Here is a 20,296-nt window from a genome sequence, read left to right on the forward strand (position 1 = left end):
ATCATCAACACTCTTGAAACCCAAACCACCCAACTGTTTGCTGCAACAGAGCCTCTTCCAAGCGATCCAATGCATACCCCCTGCCTGTTCATTCGTACTCCACCAGAAATTTGCCACTGTACTAGTCAGTTTAGATGTGTTAGTCTTTGGCAGATGATAACAAGACATCACAAAAGTTGGGATAGTCGTCGCGATAGACTTAATCATCACCTCTTTTCTCTCTTTTGAGAGTAACCACGCTGACCAGCCGATCGTGCGACTCTGCAAGCGATCTCTAACAAAAGAAAAAACCTTAGTCTTTAGTCTTTGACCCCAAATTAAAAAAAAAAAAATTGTTAACCAGCATATAGTGATTCAAGTGAGATTCGAACTAGATTTAATTAAGAAGCTCATCCTTTGAAATGGACGGACCTATATGTCACTCCCTAATCTATACTATTGTACTAGTATTAATTAATTTTATTTCCTTTTTAAAAAAACAAAAATCAAATAAAATTAAAAGAAAGGGATATACAATTTACATACAAGATGATGATGATACAAATACAATTCAGAACATGGGAATTAGGTACAAACACCTGTCACAAATAGACCTGTATATGTCGTTAGACCTAGTTGAACACAAAAGTTTGTACCATTATGAGTTCTAGAGTTCATATTTGGTGGAAATTTTCAATATCTTCTTCACACGTCAAATTTATTAAGGTTTGACACCATTTTCACACGGTATGAACAAGTACCAATTCAACTAAAATTTTAGGCTATTTTTTTTTTGGGTCAAGTAACGAGATATTCTTTAATATGGCCATGTGGTGCGGCGGTTGTTGACCATTGTTTAATTATTCTTCTAATCATATGCTTCTGTTCCTTCGTGTTCAAATAGCTACAACACAAAAAATAATAACAAGAATCATTGCATTTGGGAATCATTTGAAGTTTTCCAATTTTACTTTAAAACAATATTTTATTTGTTCGAGAGCTTGCTTAAAGAAAAACACAATTGACCCATTTTGTATTCAGAGGTTTTGATCAATATTACATTTTTTCATTTTACTTAAAACAATATATAATTGATTCGAGACCTTGCTTAAAGAAAAACACAATTGACCCATTTGTATAATTGTATTCACAGGTTTTGATCAATATTACATGTTTTTTACACAATGATAACATATTTCACACATGTTTAAAAAACTAAGTAAATTTTTATTTTACTCTTTTCAATATATTAATTAAAAAATTATATAAGCAAAATATTATAAATAAAAAATAAATTTAATCTTTAAAACTGTATTGAAAATATAAAACAACACTCAAACAAAATAATAAAATCTGAAAATGACAATTTTGTGTGTGAGAGAGAGAGCATCATTTTGGTTTACTGTTTAATCAAGTATCTTGATCCAAAATTCCTTTTTATTGAATTTAACTTATTAGTCATTTATTATTTAAATCATATATGTAGAGTTTAAGTTTTTTTTTTTTTTTGTGTGTAAAATATCTCAAAATGACATTCGGTTAAGCTACTTACATGCAACAACTTATATATCTATGCACCGTACAGTGCATCCATAAACCATTTGTTTGGCAACATGAAGTCAATCTTTCATGTAGCATATCCTGCACCAACTTTTGTGTGCAATATTTATTTGTGGGTGTGCATTTTAATAACATGTTACACAGAAATTATTTTGTAAGTTTTTGCCGAGTGTGGGTTGAACTGCTAGGAACAAAGCTCAAACAAGAACCAATACTTCGAGTGTGGGTCTATCAAAGGTTTCGTTCTACTTCGAGTCTTTTGTTATAGGTTTTATGCTACCTTGAGTCTTTTGTTCCACTTCGAGTCTATTAAAACTTTTGTTCTACTATTAGTTTCTAATTTAGGTTATGGAAGACAATATTTTTGTTTTATTTTAAGATTTCAATTCATTAATCATTTGTTATGTACATGTCATTTATTGTAGAAATTATTGTCATTTTTTCTTAAATAAAAAATTAATATCCAAATAAATCTGTATAACTTAAATTATATTTGGGTTAATTTAAGTTAATTTTTTTTTGATCCAAACAACTTAGACCTGATCTAAAAACCTTAAAACTTGATCTAAATTATAATTGGATTGATTTTGATACAATATTTCTTAACATAAAAAAACTAAACCTAAACCAAATCTTAGAATAAACCAAAGAAATTACACTCAAAGATTTTAGATTTTGTAGATATCGGTGATTTTGATCAAAGGAGATGAGAGAGAATTATTATTTTTGGTATTTTGTTTTATTTCATAATATAAGGAGAAGCGTGTGACTACAAATATATGATATTAAAAAGATTGCAAACAAACAACACAAATTTAAAAAGTCGGCAATTCCTTCGTTCATCTCATCCGAAATTTTCCGGTTGTCGCTACTTATTCGACAAGGCTAAAACCTTACTTCCTCAGGAGTTCAGTTGAATTAATGAATGAAATTGTGATAGTTGTTATAAAAAATATTTATATGCCAAAAAAACACTCCATTTAACCCGTACCTTAATCCATTGTTTATTATTATTATTATTATTAATACTCAATATTAATCCAACTATTTTTGCTTTACTATGTAAATAAAAAACTTACATCACAATTTGTTATACAAAATATTTTTTTTGGTTTGTTCAAATATTTGGTTTGGGTTTAATTTGTTTTTTTGATGTTAAGAAATATTGTACGAAAATTAATCCAAATATAATTTAGATTAAGTTTCAAGGGTTTAGATCATGTATAAGTTGTTTGGATCATAAAACAATTAACCAAACTAACCCAAATATAATTTAAGTTATACATATTACTTTGGAAATCTTTATATACTTATTTAAGGAATGTTCTTAAAAAGTTAACCCTATTTTCATGTGATATATTACAAAAAAATATTATTATATTTTAATCAATTTAAAAACTAACAAAAGAAAAATGACAATAATGTCTACTTCAGCGGAAAAAATTTGTTAAATTGTGACCAACACAGGGGTAGACATTATTGTCATTTTTTCAAAAATAAAAACTTAATATCCAAACTAATCTATATAACTTAAATTAGATTTGGGAGTTTGTTTTAAAAACAAGTGGGCTTTATTCGGCCCTTTTATGTTTTGATCTTTCACAAATTCGACCCCATAGTTTTGACCTACCACATTCAATACCTGTGGAGTGTGGATGAGTCTTGTCTAAGACTAAAACCTTCGTATGCTCTGCGACGCTCTGTTTTCTCCGGCAATGTCGTTGAAACTCAACAACACCCTTTTTCCAATTTTCGCGCCATCTCTATTTCCTAAGCCGAACACAAGAGCACCCAGTGAGATCCGATTCTCTAGGTGGGGCAACGCTAATGCCGAGCGGTTCGAGCAGCGTCGCCGGAGCCAAGAAGAACTTGAGGCTGAGATCCGTCGCGACCGCCGATTCGATGCCGCTACTAAAATCGTCCATACACACGACTCCGAAGCTGCAGCTTCAGAGCCTAAAACTTCGCCGTTTAGATCAAGAGGCACTCCTTCACTTCCGTCTGCTCGTTCGATTCCGGGTCGAAGATCCAAATACTCCAAACCCGATTCAGGACCCAATAAACCCAAGAACAAACCTAGAGTACCCGATTCGCCGCCGCAGTTAGACGCTAAGGCGGAGGTTAAGCTAAGCGAAGACGGGTTATCTTACGTCATCAATGGAGCTCCTTTTGAATTCAAGTACAGTTACACGGAGACGCCAAAGGTTAAGCCTTTGAAGCTTCGTGAGCCTGCTTACGCGCCTTTTGGGCCTACGACTATGGGAAGGCCATGGACTGGTCGTGCTCCGCTTCCTCAGTCTCAGAAGACGCCGAGAGAGTTCGATTCTTTCCGATTGCCTCCGGTGGGAAAGAAAGGGGTTAAACCGGTGCAGAAACCGGGTCCTTTTCGACCCGGGGTAGGTCCGAGGTATGTTTACACCAAGGAGGAGATTTTAGGGGAACCATTGACTAAGGAAGAGATTAGAGAGCTGGTCACTTCTTGCTTGAAGACAACTAGGCAATTGAATATGGGTATAATAAAGCTCGATACTTTTTGTTGATGATCAAAATTAGTATCTATGGAAGCTCAGGTAGTTAGAGTAGGCGAAGATATAATATCAAGTTTTTGTCTTTTCTCAGGCAGAGATGGCTTGACGCATAACATGCTGAACAACATACATGATTTATGGAAGCGGCGAAGGGTTTGTAAGATTAAATGCAAAGGAGTTTGTACAGTCGACATGGATAATGTTTGCGAGCAATTAGAGGTTTCTCCTTGGATCTGTTTTGTTTATATTAGTAGACAATACATGGATCATACTTCTTCGATATGTTGTGTTCGTTCTTCATGAAGTTTTGATGAATTGGCAGGAGAAAATTGGAGGGAAGGTGATATATAGAAGAGGAGGTGTGCTTTTCCTATTCCGTGGCAGAAACTATAACCACAGGACAAGACCGCGGTTCCCTCTTATGTTGTGGAAGCCTGTAGCACCTGTTTATCCAAAGCTGATTCAACAAGTGCCTCAGGGTTTAACTCACCAGGAAGCTACCGAGATGAGGAGGAAAGGACGAGAGCTCATGCCCATATGTAAGCTAGGTAAGCATCTGGATAGCAATAATCTTGATATGGTAGTTTTTCTTCAAGACCCGAGAATGTTAACTCTACCATGTGTTGGGTTGGGGGTCATGTAGGAAAAAATGGTGTGTATTGTGACCTTGTGAAAAATGTGAAAGAAGCATTTGAAGTTTGTGAATTGGTTCGGATCGACTGTCAAGGGATGAAAGGCAGTGATTTTAGGAAAATAGGTGCAAAACTCAAGGTTTGCTATATTTTTTTTTCATATGTGTGTTTTTAATTTTAAATCTTTGTGTTTACAGCCTCGTTATTGAACGCGGTGGTTATGTTATGGCTCACTTTGCAGGATCTTGTTCCATGTGTTCTCATATCTTTTCAAAACGAGCAGATCCTTATCTGGAGAGGACGGGAATGGAAATCGTCTCTCACAACTCCGAATAAAAAGGATGATTACCTTAGAGATATCGAAGTTGATACTGATACTGCCTTGCCGGAAGAGGATGAACCATCGGTGTCTCCAAACCAGACTCAAACTGTGACCCAGGACTCTCCACTGGATTCTATGGAATTGCAAAATGATCCAGATGGTCATGATTTGAGCCCTTCAACAGTAGATTTCTCGGCGATGGAAGGCACAAGCAGTTCTATACAGAGCTTGTCTACAGATGTAACTGAGCTAACTGCAGATAGTTCTCTTGGAGACGATCAAGAACCTGAACACGAGCCAGAAAGATCAGAAGAGGTCAGCAAACAAAGCATTGAAAGAGTTCTGAATCTGATGAAACAAGCTGTAGAGAGCGGGACTGCACTTGTGTTAGACAGTACTGAGCTGGACGCAGACACAGTCTTTGCAAAAACTGTCGCCTTTTCGACTGTAGCTGCACCGGGACCAGTTTTCCAGCATGGATTGAGAAAACAGCCAATGGTTAAGAAGCAGGAAAACCGAAACTTGGAGGCAAAGACGAGTAATGTTGTGGTAACTAGGAAGAAAGAAGTTGCCGTGAGTGTGAAAAGAGAGGAGAAGAAGAAAATTGATGAGTTTGACGAAGATTACAGAGAAGTGATACCTCATGGAAAATTGAAGGTCGATGAACTAGCTAAACTACTTTCATAAGGAATTATATGTATTTGTTTTTTTGTAGTGTATAATGTGAGCTATACATCATTGTAAAAGGTGTAATTTTAAGAGAAATTAGATAAATATATCTTGGATTTATGAAATGCGATTTTGGAATACGAATTTGGAATACAATCAATAGTTTTTTCCTAAATTCAGATATTCCTACTAGAAAGACAACATAAAGTCCTAACCAAAATTATATCAATTATTAGGGAGATTATATCAACATAAAGACTCATATGTTTAAGCCTTCTTCTGGTTTCTTCTTCTTCTTCTTCTTCTTGTCTTGTGCTCCTCCCTCACCTTCACCTGCTCGCTTCCTCTTCCAGTATTGTGCTCCCTCTTTCTTACCTTCTTCACCTTCACCCTTTTCCTGGCCTTCACCTTCACCGCTCTTCTGGGCCGGTCCAATCAATTTTGGTAGCCTGAAGCCAAAAAAAAATTTATGGACCCTTTTATAATTTGTTGTAATAATGTATATATATTTTCTTTAAAAATTACAATTCTAATTAATTTTTAAATCAAATGACAGAAAACAAGCAATAAAAGAAAAAAAAACGAATATGTGTATACAACAAAAGAAAATTTTAAAATATGTGGTCTTAAAAAAAATATTTTAATTAAAACATCTTATTGTTAAAAAGATTTTTGAACTTTTAAAGTAATATTTATAAAACGCAATACATTATGTGGCATTAACAAACTCAAAACAAAAAAATATGGTCCTAAGCCTGGGCTTAGCCCGCTGGTTCTATGGGTCGGACCTTTCAAGATCAGGCTTAGCTTTTCTAGCTAAATCTTTCAGCACTCTAGCTGGACTTCGTCTTCTTCTTATTCGGCCTTATTTTTGGTTGGCACTAGCTATAAGTTCACCTTGGGCTTCGTCGTTGTAAGCTAAATACACTTGAAAACCTCTTTTCTAGAGAGCATAAATAATTTTGGTGAAATCTTTGTCGCTTGAAACGTGAAGAATGGGACAAGGTGGAAGTCTGTCACAAACATACTGTAGAAGTACCACCTTTACAGCTTGGTTGACAGCATCTTTATTTGCAAGAAGATTACTAAAAAAAATTAAGATTGGGAAAGATTATTAAAAAACAATTTAGTTCTCTAATTCATACTAAACTCGGTCGGTGACTATTAAAATAATTAGTTCTCCTACATACATCCTAAAAAACTCAAACTCGGCGGCTATTAAAATAATGGCTTCTCCTACTAAGAAAAAAACTAAACTAAAAACAAGTTATTTGAGAGATTATTAAAATAAAATATAAGACAAAGGTTGTTACATGTTGATGTATCTGACTTCCAAATCCTGCAAAGTCGGATATGTAAAAGTTCTTGGTTCCAAGAAACTTAACAATTGCTTTATGTACAAAGGACGCACGAATGATGCGGAAGGCAAACTTCTCAAGTACACACCAAAGTCCACAGCACTAGCATACTGTACAGAAAATTTTCCTCAAAGGCCACTACAATATAATAGAAAAGAGAATTTTATTTATTTTGTTTAATATTATTTCTATATATATAAATCAAATATATATATATATATATATATTTACATTTCACGCAACGATTTAAGAACGTCTGTTGCAAGAGCTGTATGTTCTCGAATGTTGCCAAAATGCAGCTTCGTGTATGGACACTGGAAGGATTTCCGCCAAGAGCTTTCTCGATCAAACATTTAATATAATATTTGAAATATTATAATAAGATAATATTTTTTTGAAATCCTATGTAAAAATATGGTTTCATAAATAAATTAATATTCTTTCTGTCACAAAAAGTATCATTTTGACATATTGCACACAAATTATGAAAATTTTTGAATTATACATATATATCCTTATTTAATGAGTAATTTATCATTTTAATTTAAAAAACAAGCTTTGGGTTAATGGTAAATTTGAAAATTTGATGTAAAAATCACATTGGAAATATAAAGTGACAAACTTATTGTAAAAGAGAGGGAGTAATGATATAAACTATATATATATATATATATATATTTTTTTTTTCTCTAAAAAAATTTAGTGAAATATGACTCTATTATTATTTGCCTATTCTTGAATTTACATTCTTGTTGAAACTCATCTATAATATTTCTCATTGCATTAAAAACTTTTTGTGTTGTATTCTCAAATTGTATCCAAAAGTTGTGAAGCTTCATAGACGCCATACTTGTTTTCTTACGTGTAATTGGTTCTATAGATACCATAATATCTTCTTGGAATACATAATGAAGGATAGTAACAACAATTTTTTCCAAATTCTGAACTTCTAAATATTAATCATTTTTACCTGGATAATCTAGTAAACTATTGACATCTATCATATTAGAATAGCCGAAATTATAAATTGAGAAAATTCTATAAAAGTATGAATTATAACAAAAGTATCTTATTTTTAATGGATTATATTCAAAACTATAAAAATGAATAGTCTTTTTATAAATCAATATTTTATTAATTTATCGATAAATTAAAAGTTCTATAAATTAATAAAATTTTGTGGTCATGATTTTATTAATTTATAGAGGTTTTACATGTATATGTATTTTTTGGTAAATAACTTAGCTTGTTGTGAAAATATCAAATGAAGATAACTTCGATTGCTTACTCAGAGAGAGACACTCAATTGACTGATTGGAAAATTTTTGTACATCAACAATAATAGAGAGGAATCTTACCGGCAAATTCGTTGATGGGGGAAGAAATGAACAAAACTAAACAAAGTTAGGGTTGAACCTATCAACTGAAAGATCTCTCCCTCTCTAGATATGTCATGTGATCGATTTGTCATGCTAATCTAGCAAACTATCGGATCCAATCGTCAGATCTATAACTGTAAATATTAACGGATATGTGGACCTCGTAGATTGCCCTAGGGAGATGCCTAACTATGAGAACCTTGTTTTATCATGTGTAATATCTAATTAGCTCTTTTTGTCCAGAGTTATCGTGGTCGAATCTATGTCCACGTACGTTTATAAAGACAAGAATTTGTTCACGGATGGATAATGTGCGGTATAGATATGGGGATTCAGATATCCTCCTCTACGTCAGAGGTCACTTCCTACATTCTCAACTCTTTGAATTCGTTGTTCTGTAAACATGTAAAAGATTGAATTGAGATTTCACGAACGTGTGACGAGAGTTTAAATTGCAGCATTACGGACTCTAGGAGCTTAAAACTGAAATTCACTACAAAGAAATGATTGAAAACAAGAATGGAAGCGAGACTATAATCCGTAGCAATCCTGTAACACTCCACAAATATCTCAAAATTATGATATTATTAAAAGCCAACGCTGCTTAGCCTAAACTCATACAAGTAACAACTGTTTATTTTTTTTATCTTTAGGAATTGCGCGTAAATATAGTCTTACAGTTTTCATCTCTTACTCACTGGATTTCGTTTTCTCTTTGAACCTAGATTTTGGGATCTACAAAAAGCGTGTCTTTATTTTGTAAGCTTTAAACTCATTGCTCTTTGTAATTAACAATTTGATCATTAATTCAAAATATCTAATTGCTATAACAAAGTACATGTAATTAACATATGTGGTGTCATGTTGAGAAGAGTGTTGAAGCTATAACTTTGGATAAAGCTGATGAAGCTATATGAGTGTTGAACTTTGTGGATGATATTCATAAGTATGTTATAGCTTCATCAAGCTAAGCAGCTATATACTTTATCCATAACTGAGTAAAAAAACTCATGTAGATTTTTTTTTACCAACATCTATATATAATAGCAAACCCACTTTTTTGTGTCAACTTTTAATCCAACGGATGAGATTAGTTCTACTTTTAATCCAACGGTTTAAAATTATTAATCGTGTCTTTTCGTCGCACCCCCATCTTTCAAAAATCACATCTCTTAATTTTTGCATCTCTTTGTTGTACCTCCTGGTTTCAAAAATCATATCCATTAATTTTTACACCTTTTTATTTAACACTTCTATGTGTTACACCTCTTTGTTGTACTTCCATGTTTCACATCTATTAATTTTACACCTTTACATTTCACACCTCTATGTCTTACACCTCTTTGTTTATTATATATAAACTTTTCTTGACTACATAAACAAGTTTTGAAAAAATTGTTTTCTGAGTACTAAATAAAACTAAAGAATTGTTATATTGAAATGTTTTTTAACTAACAAACATTAATCTCTAATTCAAGGTAATTTTATATATTTTTGCTGCGAATGACCTGTTAATGTTTCTTATATATGAGTGTTTCTTGTATATGAGTGTACGTGGCTTTTTAATTTGTTAAGTTGTGAAAGAGTATATTATATAATTAACGTTCTATTACAAAACACATGCGTACATGTGGATTAATTTGTTCATGCATTGCACGACAGTACTCCCAGAAAGTCAAAACCAAGAGAGAGGCATGATGACATCTTTAGAATACTAAATCTCTTTATGACTCAAAAACTGATATCTGTAAAATTGCAGGGAGACATATCGTTAAAAGGGACAAAAATAGCCAAACCATCTCTCCAGTATTTTTTGGTCGCGAATCCATTTAAAGTTTCGAGCTCCTTTTTTCTCTAAAGCCTCAAGTTAATATAACGTAGATTATTTAATTATTATGTTCCTATATATAATAGCAAATCCATTTTTGAGAAACTGCTGACATCATCTTTTTAATCCAACGGATGAGATTATTTTATTTTCTCATCTAACGGTTTAGATCAAAGTTGATGTCGTTAATTTATTAAATGAAAAGGTTCTTCTCTTCCTTCCCCAAATCGTCGCTTCTCTTTGTTTAGTCCTGCCGAATCAACGTTTCTCTATGTAAAAACACCTGTTTGATTGCCTCTTTTCAGATCTATATATTTGGAATTCGTTCAACCATTTCAGTTGTTCTGGTTTACAATCTATCTATATACTTTTTGTTGGCGTGAATTACTGCAAGGAGTCTTTTATTCTCTCTTCTCATCCAATAACTGAACAGTATGTCTGGTGTAGATATGCGTATTCGTTGGTGTTTTAACAAATGTATTACAGAATAAATTTTTGATGCTTCTTATAGTTTCTAAACCCAGTCATCATTAATCTTTGTTTTGTAAACTTTTTGTTTCTTAAGTTTTTCAAATCTATCGTTTGTCCCTGACTTCGATTCGTTGATGGTAAGTAGGCCTGCCAGATTTTTGTATGGTTAATGTTTCAATTCTCAAATGTGTAGATTTTATATTTAGAATTTTTTTGAATGTTCGATTAGATGTTAAAACGAAACAGACGTTGTTGCAGTGCTTATGTTATGTACTTTTACGTGTGAAGTGAATATGCGGAGAATCTGCGATATATAATCATCCGTTTACTTGCCATTGTAAATTCAGTCTTTGTTTTCGTAAAATCCTCTTAATCATAGTCAACAAGATGTGACACCATTACCATCGGTACTCATTATTTAGTTTGAAACAGAATTGCAATCTATTAGCAAACGGAGTGATGAGAATGAATCGTGGACCTTCGCTGCGAAGGTGTGTAACTTGTGAGAAGAAAGAATCGCAACCAAAACCAACGGGCGCGTTGGTAGTGAGTTTGCGGCGTCGTTGTGGCTAAAGGATTCAGAAGAAGGTTTTCCAAATTAGTTTAATTGATTCCGTGTCTAAAGGATTTACAATACAATCACGAAAAACTTCATGATTCAGAGGAGGGACTGCTGAGGTCATAATAATAATCTAACGGTTGAGAACTAGAAGAAAACAATGAAAGCAAGAGTCGCCTCTTTCAAAACGAACAGTCGAGATTGTTTTATGAAAGTAAAAGTCACCTCTTTTGTTAAAACAAAACGAACGGTCTTTCCCGACACAGTGGTTCTCAACAATCTAAAAGACACAACACTGCTGAGTTGCCTCTTTTCAGAATTTATATATATATATATATATATATATATATATATTTATCAATGAACTCTTCTAATTTTTGTCCTCCTCTGTTGTTCATTCTACGGTTTCGCATGTTGAAAATATTTGAACGACTGAACCTAAAAATCAAAACGGTATAAAAGTGATCTAATTAATTCTCACATTTTCCAGTGAGTGTGTGCAACGTTGCCTAATTTTGCCTCCATGTATTATTTCGCCGCCAGTACAGAATCTTACCATCGCTACTCATTTCGATCGCCTCTAGGGTGATCCCTGTTCTGTATTATATTCTCTGCTTATCTTCTTGTGAAGTCTTGCTTTGTCTCTTCTTCTTATACCAAGTGAGTTCTGTTTCAAAAAACATCGTTTATTTGACTGTAAAATATAGCCACTGTTTAATAGATTCGTTGGTTCTTGAGTTATACAATTCGTGTGTGACTTTGTATGATTAGTTTCTGTTCTGTTTTAGAATCCCTGATTTGGTACTCCATTCACTCACACTGCAGATCTGGGTTCGATCTTTGATTCTCCTTTTCGTGTATACGTGGTGTAATTATGACTTTATTTCTTTGATTGAGTAAACATACGATGCTTATTTTATACGTATTTTCAGCAGCATGCCGTTAACAGAAAAAGAGGTGAAATTTTATAACGTTTATTTAAAAGCTTTAGCCTTTAGATTAGGTTCATTCCCGGTGGTTGTGGAGGAAGGTTTGAACGTTTGCTGACCAAGGGCTTTTCCATCTTCAATCTTTGTGATTTTTCCTTTATGTGAGTCTTCGTTGATATATATTAAAAGGCCCGTTGACGTGTGAGTCTTCCTTTATGTTTGTGATTCATCCTTATCGTTGGGTGGTCATTTGTTCTCATCTCTTAATTTTTTTTTCTTTTCCATGTTAGTACCTGTCAAATGCAATTCTGTTAATTTTCTTAACTTATATTTTTAAAAATTGCAACAGTGGCGATGGCGAGAGGAACGTACGTTGTTCTCTTTTATGTAATCTTACCTCTTCTGTCTCTCTTAATTATTTTCTAATGTAACAATTAAACTCACCAGTAATCCTTTGACTTGTACGTTCTGATACAAATGTAATTCTTAAACTTATATGGAAATCTACAGATGGGAGTCACTTTCATTCCGACAGATGGAGAACTATATTGGTTAGCCCTTGAATGGGGATCAATTCATCATACCCTCTGAGTTAGTCGCTTAGTCTACTAATTGTCGTAAAGGCATGTTAATATATAAAACCATATGTTGATTTTCTGTGGAACTGATATTATTAACCATCATTATAATGTACTGTTTAGATTGACTTTGATGAATTAGTTCATTTGCTGATTACAACCTCATTTTTGTTTGGATTTGATACGGTCTGAGTTTTTTTTAGTTAGATCATCAGTGTTTCTGATTTTTATCATTTCGTATGCAGTATTATCAAAATTTAATCGCTCATGTCATAGACGGTAGACCTGTTGTTGTTATCTATCCGTTTGATATGATGTAGCAGCTTTGCTTCGAAAAGTTTTTATTCTAATCAACGACTTTTTTTTACCTTTCTTAAGTTAATAAACAATGATTCTTCGTTTTCAAAACAAAAATTCTTCGTACAAGGGGTCATGAATCTGTTTGATGAAGGGAGGAGATTTCTCTGTTTCCAGACATAAAGAGTGTTAAGTTCTTTGTTGGAAGAAAGACATACTGGAAATATTTTAAATTTGGCGGTGGTAACGTTTGGGAAGTCAACACGCACCCGCATCACCAAAACTATCCACCTCCATATACTACAGTTTGTCACTAGCGTCGCACCGCTGAGTCATGATTTCAATTTCTTTATTAGCATAATTGTATTCCTATATGGTATAGAACAGCTCTACAGGATCAAATCTAAGGTATAATAAAATAATTAAAATATATTGACCAGTTATTACAAAAATAAAATAAAATATATGGAATAATTAACAGATGTTTAGCCATTTTATCTGTTTATGTTGTAACTATAAAAAGATATTATGATTCTTTATATTATAAATATTATGGGTGTTATCTAACTCCCCTACCCTTCACGATGAGAGGGAGAGTAGTCAGAGAGGCATGTATGTAATTGAATCGGTGTTTCAAACGAAAAAGTCTTTTAGAAGTCCGTCGCGGGTCCAGTACAATCACGATGAATCATTTATTTTCAACTATTCAATTTCAATGAATAAGAAGTAATAACAACAAAGCTGCGAACCTTTTAGAGAAAAAATGATTTACAGGTCCAAAAAACTTTGGTGAACATTTTTCGTGAGGTCTTTAATTTTTTTTAATTTTTTTTTTTTTTTGTAAAAACGCTCATATTTTTCTTCTTCGTAAATACAATGATGCTCGATTTGGGAGACTTTACTAAGAGTAGAACAATGTTACGGTTTCTACTTAACATGCTGCAACAATTAAAATTTATATTTCATCCAAGGGTTATTATACCAATTGAACGAATTTAGTTGAAAACGCCTATGTGTATTTTTAATTTTTGGAATATTCTTTGGATGTTTGATTAGATGGAAAAGTATTTTGCATAATTCGAAATGGTTTATCTGTTATGGATTATGATGAGCGTAAGTCTAATATATTGCCTTTGGCATTATTTATGTTCTTTTAGGTTTATAGTTTAAAAATTGTAACAATGTTGTTTTGGAAACGTTGTTGTATACTTTTCTGTATTTGACAGATAAAAATCCATGTCACTGGTAACTTAATAAGTAATGTTGCTTTCTATGCATTGTGGTTTGGTTACTACCCTAATTGTGTCTACTAAGTTGCTACATAATTTCTTTTGCAGCATATGCATCTTCAAATTATAAGTAAATAGTAGAGAATATATAGGGAAATTTAGGGGAAAGTGTCAATTTCATCATTTAAAAATTTGTAACTACGAAATATAAAGTTGACCAAGAAATAAGTTTGCATAAAATGCCATAGAGTATCATCGTTCCTTTTGACTCTTAAATAAAAAATAAATAACCGGTGAGCATCTTAAAATTTAAGTGAACATATTTCATACATCATTTATATATATATATATATCTATATATCTATATATATATATATATATTCCTCTTAATTGATGAAATACATATGTATTTAGATTTTATTTTTGCTTTACTGAAAAAAGATATTTGTAATAAGTTCATATGTATAATGTTACTTCGGATTTTAATTTTAATATATAAGAGTTTAATTAATTAGTTGGATAACATGCATAACTATCATGGCATTGTATTGGCAATATGCTCGAATTGAGTATATATACGCCTATATAATATATATATTATACCATCAATTGTAATTTAAAACGGGCAGTAGATATATATATATATATATATATATATATATGTTTATGTTTCTATTTTTTCTCACATATGATTTGTGTTTTGTTTAGGACACTTTATATGGATCTCGATTTAAAGTTGATAAATGAGCTGACTTTGGAACATTTCTATTTTTGCTGATAAATGTCTCTATATATGTTGGGGTAAAACATAAATAACAATGGAGTTTGTAGTTTTTTTTGGGTGAAGGATATACTTTTATTGAGATTAAGATGTGGTTATAATAACACAAACTAAAGCCAAGCTGATAACTCCAATGTCGAGGAAGCTAGGAAAAACTGTTACGCACTCCCAATTTATGTATATACAATTATACACCTTAGCACTTTCCTCTTTCCTGCAAAAGAGCCAATGATGAACACATCCAAATAAAAAGCGATTAATATTATAGAAGAATGTTTTTAACAAAACCTGATAAATTAGAAAAGTGAATAGCCGTAGAACCAGTTTAAAAAATCCATAATCGAAATACTCTCAATAAAAAAATTATTATCAAATTTTCTTTCTAAAACATGACTAATGTTAATCTCTTCAAACACTTTTATTTTCCCGTGCGGCAACGCACGGGCCGGTTTCCTAGTCTAAATACTATCAAAATACTGTATACTTTATATAATTTAGTTGTAACTTACAAATACATGAACATCTTAAAATGAAAACCAAAATAAAATAAAATACATGAACATAAAATTAAATTCTGAAGATAAAATTATCGGTGATTTGACTACTGTTTCTTTCATTAAAACATACATATGTGGTAATTTACACCAAAAAGGTTATTAACTCCCCAATTCAAAGTCAAGACATTTATTTTTCATATATAGTACTAGTAGTATCTATATATTCAATTCATATTAGTTAATCTTCTTTCGTTCCAATAATTCCTTAGTTAATTACTACACAGAACGTATAGTTTTTATATCATAGTTCCTCTACAACTATACCCATGGACACTCAGGACACATATATAGTAGTATTTATTAATTATATAAAATTTAACTTATTCCATATAGTATTTTATTTCCTTTCACATAAATTATACAAGCCTAGATCAATAATGATGTCATGTCACGTTGATGATATATAAATAATTGTGTTTAAAAATAAAAACATCTCTCTCTCTCTCCAAATTCATAAATACGACTTTTTACATTTGTCTTTTTTCTCAAACGATGAGTTCACCACAAGAAATCTTCATTCTCTTCTTCTTCATCATCTTCTTATAGACTATGTCTCTGCTCAATCTCCTCCTGAACCGTACGCAACACGCGACCTTTTCAAGCCTAGCTAGCCATCATCACCGGAGTTTTCTCCATCGTTTTCACTCTCACTTTCGTGCTCCTCGTCTACGCCAAATGCTTCAACAACGATCTCCATTAGAGACCGAGAGTGAGGGAGAGAGAAGACGACACGAACGTCTCTGGCAAGATCCTCTCGATTCTCTGGTCTCGACAAGACAGCAATCGAATCACTTCCCTTTTTCAGATTCTCTGCTTTGAAAGGGTTGAAACAAGGGCTTGAATGTTCTGTTTGTTTGTCTAAATTCGAAGATGTTGAGATTTTTAGGCTTTTGCCTAAATGCAAACACGCTTTCCACATTGGGTGTATTGATGAGTGGCTTGAGCAGCAGGCCACGTGTCCTTTGTGTAGAAAGTAGAAACAGAGTCAATATTGAAGAGTGAAGACGATCTCTCTGTCTTGGGTTGTAATAGTCTTACGATGGAGAACCAATCCCAGACAAGAGAAGAAGACTCGGAATTGAAGATTTACATCGAACGCGAAGAAGGAACTAATGACGGGTCTTCAAGATTCAGCAGTTTCCGGAAGATTCTAAAGAAATCGTTCTTTCTTGAGAGACAAGGAAACGAGGACATCGAGGAGAAGAAAGCTATGCACAAGTTCAATCACAGGATAGTTGTTTCAGATGTCGTGATAGTAGTGGAGTATTACTTCTAAAAACAAAATTAATGCGGGATCACCTAATGAGTACTGTGAAATGGGGTCGTTTCTTGGAGAATGAAAGAGAGGCTATATTCTCCAAGTTCACTCATGAAAACCAGGAATTTCCAATATCTATTGTCTCCGTTCACATGAAAATCATGGTGGTTTAAAATATCATGTTCACCTCTTGCCTCTTGGCCAAGTAAATACAATAGATATAAAAATTTGTTTGGTTCAAAGTTGAAAAACGCTAGACACGGTAACATTTTTGTATACTCTCGAAAGTTTTTCACTCTAATCAAAGTAAAGTAGTGTCTATTCTGCTCAAGTCCAGTTTATAAAAGTTTACGAGAGTATCGTAATGATTAAGTTCGTTTAGAGTCATGTGTTCAAGTGATAGCAAACCCGGTTGAGGGTGGTTGTATCTTGGAATCTTGGAACTAAGAATCCTGTCTCACTGCAAGGGTTTCAAAGAGTTAAGGAAAGAGATTACAGTCTCACCTCCATCTTCCCTTAACGTTTGTGATTTCTTGTTTTCAACCATTTTAAGCTCCTAGACGTATGAAAACATTTGATGTTTTATATATGTTTCATTAATTAGGAACGACAGTTGGGGGGATAAGCATTACTACATTCTCACATATCATTTTTAAAAGGCAAAGCGCAGAGGATCCGATCCATCTTGGAGTCCATCACAGCCTTCAAAAGTTAGTAGATTATATTGTATCTAACAACACTCTAGCTGCAACTCTTGGTTGTGTTAAAAAGAAATAGATTGGTTGAGTTAGGGAGATATGAGTATCTAAATTGGAGTAAGAGTGAGCAAAAGTGTTACGGACTTTGCAGCCGTGTCGCGGCATTATTCTCCTCCTGCAAATGACTAGTGGAACGAACGAGCAAAGGTATATTTAAAAAAAGACAGGAACTATGAGTTGAGTGATCTCTTCTCAAAGACTAAGCAGTCACTGACCTGCTACTAGCAATTTTAACCTAAGATCCATTTTTGTTACCTCTTGGTTTTGGGTCTATTTGGGGGTTATAACAAAAAAAAAAAAAAAAAAAAAATCAAAAACTAGACAAAACTTTTAGATCTTTCAAACTATTTGGAGCACTAAACTAGCTTTTTAGAAATTGAAGCTTGTGGTGGTAGATATCTAGTATAAAACCTGCGTAAAAAAACTCATGTAGATTTTTTTTTTACCAACATCAAAATAGTTAATACAAAATACTATCAACATTATTTACTGAATACTTTATCTAATTTATTTGTTATATATACATGAACATAAAATTAAATTCTCAAGATAAATTTATCGGTGATTTGACTACAAGTTTTTTTTAATTAAAAATACATATGTGGTAAATCACACCAAAATAGGTTATTAACTCCCCAATTCAAAGTCTAGTTTAGTCTAGTTTATCAGTTGGTTTTTAGGGGGGAAGGTTTCTTGTTAAGGAGATCTCAATACTTTGTATGTAATCAATTGGTGTTTCAAACCATATATCTAATATAATTCAGTTGACCAAAAAAAAAAAACTCCCCAATTCAAAGTCAAGAAATTTTTCATATATGGTAGTATTGTTGTAAACTAGAGAACGGAAAGAAGGAATTCTCTTATTCTTCTTATTCATTGATCAAACTCGAAGTTACATATATATAGTCAAGGGTAAAGCCCAATTACATTAGGAACACTAAACCGACCTAGATAAAAGGATAAGGCCGATGGGCCTTATGGCCTTGGACAGACACGGGCCATGTACGGGCCGTATATGAGTCTATCCGTAAAGTGGTTTATAACAAGTATCTATATATTCAATTCATATTCGTTAATCTTTTCCTTCGTTCCAATCCTTAATTAATTAATTAACCAGAACCTATAGATTTTATATAATAGTTCCTCTACAACTATACACCCATGGACCCATATATAGTAGTATTATTCCACATACTATTTTATTTCCTTTCACAGAATTATACATGCCTCTCAATGAGATCAATAATGATGTCATGTCACGTTGAACATCTCTCTCTCTCCAAAATTCATAAATACGACTTTTACATTTGTCTTTTTTTCGAATCATCCTCAAACGATGAATTCACCACAAGAAATCTCCATACTCTTCTTCTTCTTCATCTTCTTGGACTATGTCTCTGCTCAATCTCCTCCTGACCCGTACGCAACAAGCGACCTCTTCAAGCCGAGCTTAGCCATCATCACCGGAGTTTTCTCCATTGTCTTCACTCTCACGTTCGTTCTCCTCGTCTACGCCAAATGCTTCAACAACGATCTCCGATCAGAGACCGAGAGTGAAGGAGAGAGAAGACGACACGAACGTATCTGGCAAGGGCTTTTCAATCGATCCTCTCGATTCTCTGGTCTCGACAAGACAGCAATCGAATCTCTTCCCTTTTTCAGTTTCTCTGCTTTAAAAGGGTTGAAACAAGGGCTTGAATGTTCTGTTTGTTTGTCTAAATTCGAAGACGTTGAGATTCTTAGGCTTTTGCCTAAATGCAAACACGCTTTCCACATTGGGTGCATCGATGAGTGGCTTGAGCAGCACGCCACGTGTCCTTTGTGTAGAAACAGAGTCAATATTGAAGACGATCTCTCTGTTTTGGGCAATAGCAACAATAGTCTTAGGATGGTGAACCAATCTCAGACAAGAGAAGAAGAAGACTCGGGATTGGAGATTTACATCGAACGAGAAGAAGGAACTAGTGATGGGTCTTCTAGATTCAGCAGTTTCCGGAAGATTCTAAAGAAATCGTTGTTTCTTGAGCGACAAGGAAACGAGGACATCGAGGAGAAGAAAGCTATGCACAAGTTCAATCACAGGATCGTCGTTTCAGATGTCGTGTTTAAGAACCGTTGGAGTAACGTCACTTCGTCGGATTTGACGTTTTTGACATCCGAGATGCTGAACTCGATGTCAAGCGACAGACTCTCGTTGATGGATCGAGTGCAGAGAGGTAACTTGCGGGAAAATGAAGATATGGAAATGAAGAGAGTGTTGAAGACCAAATACTCATCGAGAAGAACGGTGTCTGAGATCATGACTGTTCCTAGAGAAAACGTGGTTGGAGGAAGCTACAGCGGTTCAACCGCGTCCACGTCGCAGAGTTACGCAGTTACTGCCACGACGGAGGAAAGAAGACGGCGGTTGTGGTTGCCGATCTCTAGAAGAACGGCACAGTGGTTTGTTAACAGAGAGAAAGGGAATGAACTAAACACGACGGCACGCCAAAATCTTAATGTATAGTTTCTTTCACCCTTGACAATTTGCAAATATTTTCATAGTAGTTGATTTTAAGGGTGGTTTTGGCTTTAGGGTTCACTTTATGTATAAACTCGTAATGGTTCCGGATTTGGTTTCACTA

At 33.6% G+C, this 20,296-nt stretch overlaps 2 protein-coding genes and 1 pseudogene across 2 annotated transcripts; all 3 read left to right on the forward strand.

Moving 5' to 3' along the window:
- Nucleotides 1–3,095: 3,095 nt before the first annotated feature.
- LOC104766838 (CRS2-associated factor 1, chloroplastic) lies at nucleotides 3,096–5,815 on the forward strand. The gene is made up of 5 exons (XM_010490805.3): nucleotides 3,096–4,050; nucleotides 4,159–4,286; nucleotides 4,390–4,615; nucleotides 4,711–4,838; nucleotides 4,941–5,815. The coding sequence occupies exons 1-5, from the start codon at nucleotides 3,225–3,227 to the stop codon at nucleotides 5,706–5,708; spliced, it is 2,076 nt and encodes a 691-aa protein (XP_010489107.1). The 5' UTR covers nucleotides 3,096–3,224; the 3' UTR covers nucleotides 5,709–5,815.
- A 10,333-nt stretch (nucleotides 5,816–16,148) lies between these two features.
- Nucleotides 16,149–16,932, forward strand: LOC104768058 (putative RING-H2 finger protein ATL12 pseudogene; annotated as a pseudogene).
- A 1,962-nt stretch (nucleotides 16,933–18,894) lies between these two features.
- On the forward strand, nucleotides 18,895–20,285 carry LOC104766837 (RING/U-box superfamily protein). Its single transcript, XM_010490804.2, has one exon. It carries the CDS (start codon nucleotides 19,009–19,011, stop codon nucleotides 20,176–20,178), a length of 1,170 nt encoding a protein of 389 aa, XP_010489106.1. The 5' UTR covers nucleotides 18,895–19,008; the 3' UTR covers nucleotides 20,179–20,285.
- The last annotated feature ends 11 nt before the right edge of the window (nucleotides 20,286–20,296 follow it).

This window comes from Camelina sativa, chromosome 19 (genome assembly GCF_030686135.1).
Source record: "Camelina sativa cultivar CO46 ecotype springtype chromosome 19, ASM3068613v1".
NCBI classification, from domain to species: Eukaryota; Viridiplantae; Streptophyta; class Magnoliopsida; order Brassicales; family Brassicaceae; genus Camelina; species Camelina sativa.